At 53.1% G+C, this 5,634-nt stretch overlaps 1 protein-coding gene across 1 annotated transcript; it reads left to right on the top strand.

Annotated features, from left to right (window-relative positions):
- The first annotated feature begins 1,399 nt into the window (after positions 1 to 1,399).
- On the top strand, positions 1,400 to 4,363 carry BCDIN3D (BCDIN3 domain containing RNA methyltransferase). The gene is made up of 2 exons (XM_054295222.1): positions 1,400 to 1,594; positions 3,740 to 4,363. The coding sequence occupies exons 1-2, from the start codon at positions 1,409 to 1,411 to the stop codon at positions 4,334 to 4,336; spliced, it is 783 nt and encodes a 260-aa protein (XP_054151197.1). The 5' UTR covers positions 1,400 to 1,408; the 3' UTR covers positions 4,337 to 4,363.
- The last annotated feature ends 1,271 nt before the right edge of the window (positions 4,364 to 5,634 follow it).

The following is a 5,634-nucleotide window of genomic DNA, read 5'->3' as shown; positions in this document are numbered from 1 at the left end:
CATAGCACAGTTTCTATTTTAACATTTTGTTATAACCTAAAACAATATTTAACACACTACTTAACAGAATTAATACAGCATTACTTTCTAACACAACACATATAATATTCATTTGAATGTTTGCATAAAGCCAATTATAAAATATGCATTTTTCACAACATCTTATGTTTTGCTAGGGCCTGTAACACAGCACATTCATCACACTGTTATTTCCATAAGTGATATATAAATGTTATATATCTATTATAGATATTATTAATTACACTGCTATTTCTATGAGCAATACAGAGCACAATTAAGCAGATAGATTATATTATACTAACTGAAAGGAGTTAAAATTGATTCTATTTCTAAATAGTTACAATCACTAACAACATGCATAGGCTAATATGTAAATGTGAAAGCCAATATTATCTGGTCGTTTTTCACAGGGTTGTGAAAAATGAGTATTTTATGATTGGCTTTTTGCAAGTATTAAATTGAATATTATATGTGTTGTGTTAGAAAGTGATGCTGTATTAATTCTCTTAAGTAGCGTGTTAAATAGAGTTTTAGGTTATAACAAAATGTTAAGATAGAAACTGTGCTATGTAAGATACTTTTTTTCTAAAGAGAGGACTCGCAGCAAGATAGCAACCACAGCACACTAAAATCTTTCAGAGAAAGAGAATTTATTGCTCCATTATCAGGAGAAATGAACTTCTTCCCGCCTTGCTCAGACTCGAAGGTGCTGTCAGGACTCAGAGGAAGAAGCTGACACTGCCCAGACAGAATCCTGTGTTTGGATGGAATTTATGCATCATGCAAGAGGTGTATGAATATGCAACAGGCTGTTGCTTTAAGGGTTAATCCTCTGTTAACGTGGGTCCTTTTTCGGGCTTATTTTGCCCAGAAAAGGTACCCAGACTGTCCTTAGCTCTTTGTTTTTATTGTCTCGTATTGTCCTAATCTCAATTGTCCAAACTATTACTACTCTAATTATATTGCTATTTTAATAACCATTTTATTCCTATTAAACTTTAAAAATTTTAAAAACAAGCGATTGGCGTTTTTCACAGGGTTCTTTACACAAAATGTCTAAAGTCTGTTCTTTTTCCCCCCAAGGGTCTGTGGCTGCTCTGGTGGCCCTGACCCCTGTCTCTGTTCTTGTCCCTGTCCCCTGCCCCTATCCCTGTCCCTATCCCTGTCCGCCCCTGTCCCCTGTCCCTGTCCCCATCCCCATCCCCATCCTCTGTCCCTGTCCTTATCCCTGTCCCTTGTCCCTGTCCCCTGTCCCTGGTCCCTGTCCCCTGTTCCTATCCCTGTCCCTGTCCCTGTCCCTTGTCCCTTTCCATGTCTCGGAACGTTTCTGCCCCGGAACGTTTCTCTCCGGTTGCGGTTCCCGCCGGGCGCGGGGAGCGGTGCCAAGATGGCGGCGCCCATCAGCCGGGGCGGCCCCGAGCCCGGCGCGGCTCCGTACGGGAACTTCCCGAACTATTCCCGGTTCCACCCGCCCGAGGGCCGCATCAGCCTCCTGCCCCAAGGGCTCCTGCGCAGCCTCTTCCCCGCGGCCACCCGCCCGCTGCTCGGGCTCGATGTGGGCTGCAACTCCGGGGTGAGGGCGCCACACGCAGCCGGGTTTGGGGCACATCGCGGGGAGCGGGGTGGGGGCAGCAGCCCAGTTTGGGGTGTTGGGGACACTGGGACGGACTGGGAAATCATGGCGTGGGGTCCTGGGCTGGTACAGACTGGTGTGGGGTGCTGGGAGGCACTGGTAGGGGCACTGGGGCAGACTGGCAGTTCTCTGGTACTGGAGGCACTGGGATGGCACTGCTGGGGGGCACGAGTTGGCACTGGGACACACTGGGAGGCATTAGAGGCACTGGGACACACTGGGGGGCACTGGGGGCACTGGGACACACTGGGGAGGCACGAGTTGGCACTGGGACAGACGGGGGGTTGTACTGGGGGCACTGGGATGCACTGGGGAGGCACTGCTGGGGGACACAAATTGGCACTGGGACAGGCTGGGGGGCACTGGGGGACAACCCAGTTGATGTGCCAACCCTGAACCTGCACCAGGGTCCTTACCCTGAACCTGCTCTAAACCCCCCTTTCACTGGGAACTTTCATTTTCTTCTGCGTTAAAACCTCTCTGGGCTGCAGCCTGAGGGGTCCTGGGCACCTCCAGGGTAACCATGGGAAAGGCTGGGATGAGGCACTGGTCTGGGGTGGGGCAGACTGGGAACACTGGTGGGGAACGAGGGAGGGCAATGGGACAAACTGGGAATGCAGGGAGAGGCAGGGGGAGATGGGAACGGTGGGGAGGCACTGGTGGGGAGTACTGGGAGCACTGGGAAGGATGGGGAGCACTGGGAGGGATGGGGAGCACTGGTGGGGAATGCTGGGAGCACTGGGAGGGATGGGGAGTACTGGTGGGGAGTGCTGGGAGCACTGGGAGGGATGGGGAGCACTGGTGAGGAGTACTGGGAGGACTGGGAGCACTGGGACACCTCCATGGGATGCTGGGAGGAGTGGGGCAGACTGGGGAGAAACCTCGTCCTGGGTTTGTAGTTCCCTCTGGGAATGGGGGCTCCTCCCCTGCCCAGCCCTTTCCATGAGGAATTTCCCCTAAAATCGAGCCCAAACCTCCCCCGGGCTCTGCCTCCTCTCATTCTCTCCTGGGAGCAGCGGTGACCCCTCCTGCTCCACCTCCTGTCCAGGCTGGAGGGTGAGGAGGTCCCACACGAGACCCCAGCTCCCCTCAGGGATCTCCAACTCTGGTGCTCCTGCCCTTTCCCAGCTCCATTCCCAGCTCCACACACATTCCAGGCCTGCCCTGGATCCAGGTGTGGCCTCACCTGGCCCAGCCAAGGTGAATTATTGATCCCACCCTGCTGGGACAGCCCTGCTGCTCCTGGGGGTTGGAACTCCCTGAGGCATTGCCAAGGGACAATTCCAGATCCCATTCAGGGTGAGCAGGTGGAGCAGGTCAGTGAGAGGCACCTGCCACCAGCAGAGGACATTCCCAGTCCTGTGCCTGCAGCTCCAGGAGCTCCATGGGATCTCCTTTAATTAAGGATTAATTAATTTTCCATCAGTGTACACTATGCAAAGAGATTCCAGGCTGGGGACCTGGACATTCCAGGGGCTTGGAGCCTCCTGCTCTTGTGGAAGATGTCCCATGGCAGGGCTGGAGGGGATGAGCTGGGTTCCTCCAGCCCAGAGCATTCCAGGATTCCCTGGTTTCTGGAGCAGGCCTGTCTCCTGTAATAATAACTGTGATAAGTTACACAGACTCCATGCACTCACAGAAGGTTAAAGATCCATTTCTTTATATATTCATTTCTTTATATATACATTTATTTATATATACATTTATTTATACATTCATTTATTTATATATTCATTTCTTTACCAAGAAACCCATTGCTTCTTTATACCCTACTTCACTACAGGTGGACCTAACTGATCCTCTAATTAAAACACCATCACCATTGGTTAATTAAGAAGCCACCCTTTGGTAAACAAATCTCCACCACAAATTCCACATATTTACAACAGATAAGAATTGTTTCTCATTCTGTTCTCTCAACTTCTCAGACTTTTGTGCCTCTCTCTGTGGCCAGAGCTGATGCCCCATGGGGGATCCACTCTTGATGCTCAGGGCTCCCAGGACAGATCTTGGTCCGATTTTCCTTTGGACACCCACGAGAGGCAGCTCTGGGGAGCTCCCTGAATCCCTGTTTTCCTCCTGCAGGAGCTCAGCGTGGCTCTGTACCAGCACCTGCTGGGGCTCCAGGACAGCAGTTCCAGCCCGGAGCCACCAGGAGCCGACAAGGAGCTGAAGCTGCTGTGCTGTGACATCGACCCCGAGCTGATCCGGAGGGCCCAGCAGAGCAGCCCCTTCCCTGCCTCCATCTCCTTTGCCAGCCTGGACATCATGGACCCGGGGGCCAGGGAGCCCTTCCTGAGCTCCTTCCTGCAGCGCTTCGGCCGCTCCTCCTTCGACATCGGCTTCTGCATGTCCGTGACCATGTGGATCCACCTGAACCACGGCGACCGGGGCCTGCTGGACTTCCTGGCCCTGCTGGCCTCGCTCTGCACCTTCCTGCTGGTGGAGCCCCAGCCCTGGAGGTGCTACCGGGCGGCCGCGCGCCGGCTGCGCAGGCTGGGCCGCGACGACTTCGAGCATTTCAGATCCCTGCAGATCAACGGGGACATGGCCGAGAGCATCACCCGCATCCTGACCCAGGAGTGCGCCATGGAGCTCGTCTGCTCCTTCGGCAGCACCTCCTGGGACAGGAGCCTGCTGCTCTTCAGGTCCACCACTGCCCGTGCCCAGGGCTCTGACTGAGGGACTGTGGGGCAGAGCTGGGAATTCCCAAATCCCTGCTGGGACTGCACCTTGGCTTCCTGTGGGAACCCGGGCCAAGGAATGTCTGGGAAGGATTTTTTGGGACAGTTAATTAAGAAAGCACCCTTTGATAAACAGATCTCCACAACACATTCCACATGGAGCAGCCTGGGAGAGTGGAAGGTGTCCCTGGGGATGGGATGGATTTTAAGGTCCCTTCCCATCCAAACCATTCCACATGTTCACAACAGCAGGTGCAGCGAGTGGAGATAAGAGTTGTTTCTCATTCCTATCTCCTCACAGCCTCTCCCAGAGCCATGCCTGGCAAGGTTGTGCCTCTCTCTGTGGCCACAGAGCTGCTGCCACAGGGGGGATCCACTCCAGGTGCTCAGGGAACACCAATTTTGTGGGGTGGGAGGTTGTTCAAGGAAGTGTTCCTGGAATCCAAGTTCCTACTTGTGCTTTCCAGAATATTCCCTGGAATTCCAGTCCCTCAGAGGCCTGCCCTGGATCCAGGTGTGGCCTCACCTGGCCCAGCCAAGGTGAATTATTGATCCCACCTGAAACCCACCCTGCCAGACAGTGCTGCTGTTCCTGGAATACCAGGGAACATGGCCAAGGAAATGTAAAATGTCCTGACTGGAGCAGCCTCACAAGGATCCTCCAGTCCAGCTCCTGGCCCTGCAGAACACATCCCAAAAAAAATCCCAAAATCCCAATGCCCAAGTTGTCCAGACATTGCCAGACCTCCAGAATCATGGAATATCCAGAGCTGAAGGGGACCTGTGAGGGTAACAAAGTCATGAAACATCCAGAGTTGGAAGGGACCCACCTGGATCATCAACTCAAACTCCTGGCCCCGCACAGGACATCCCAAAATCTCACCCAGTGCCTGAGAGTGTTGTCCAAGCACTCCCTGACCTCCAGAATTATGGAATAATCAGAGTTGAAAGGGACCCACAAGGATCACAGAGTCATGGAGTACCCTGAGTTGGAAGGGACCAACCCAAAAATCCCCCTGATCCCAAAATCCCAGCACCCTGAGCTCTGGTTTCCTGGGGCTGTCACCATCCCCTGGGGGAGCTGTTTCCCTCTGGATGAGGAACCTTTTCCCAAAATGCACCCAAAGCTCCCCCAGGGCTGGGCTGAGGCTCCTGCAGGACAATCCCCAATCCCCTCCCTGGCCCCAGCAGCCCTGGCTGAACTCTCCAGGACAGGGGTTCATCCCTAACAGTGAGTGCTCCTGGGAATGATATCCTGGAATAAAAATCACTGAATTTTGTCCCAAATTCTGTGTT

The sequence above is a fragment of the Melozone crissalis genome, unplaced genomic scaffold (assembly GCF_028551555.1).
Source record: "Melozone crissalis strain CALT ecotype California unplaced genomic scaffold, PUWL_Pcris_2 ptg000537l_1, whole genome shotgun sequence".
Lineage (NCBI taxonomy): Eukaryota > Metazoa > Chordata > Aves > Passeriformes > Passerellidae > Melozone > Melozone crissalis.
The sequence above is the reverse complement of the archived record's forward strand: the minus strand, read 5'-3'. Positions and strand labels throughout refer to the sequence as shown.

Excerpts from the sequence above, each read along its gene's own strand:
- BCDIN3D (XM_054295222.1), top strand. The coding sequence starts at position 1,409 with ATGGCGGCGCCCATCAGCCGGGGCGGCCCCGAGCCCGGCGCGGCTCCG. Across the intron at positions 1,595-3,739 it reads ATGTGGGCTGCAACTCCGGG|GAGCTCAGCGTGGCTCTGTA; the intron begins GTGAGGGCGCCA and ends TTCCTCCTGCAG.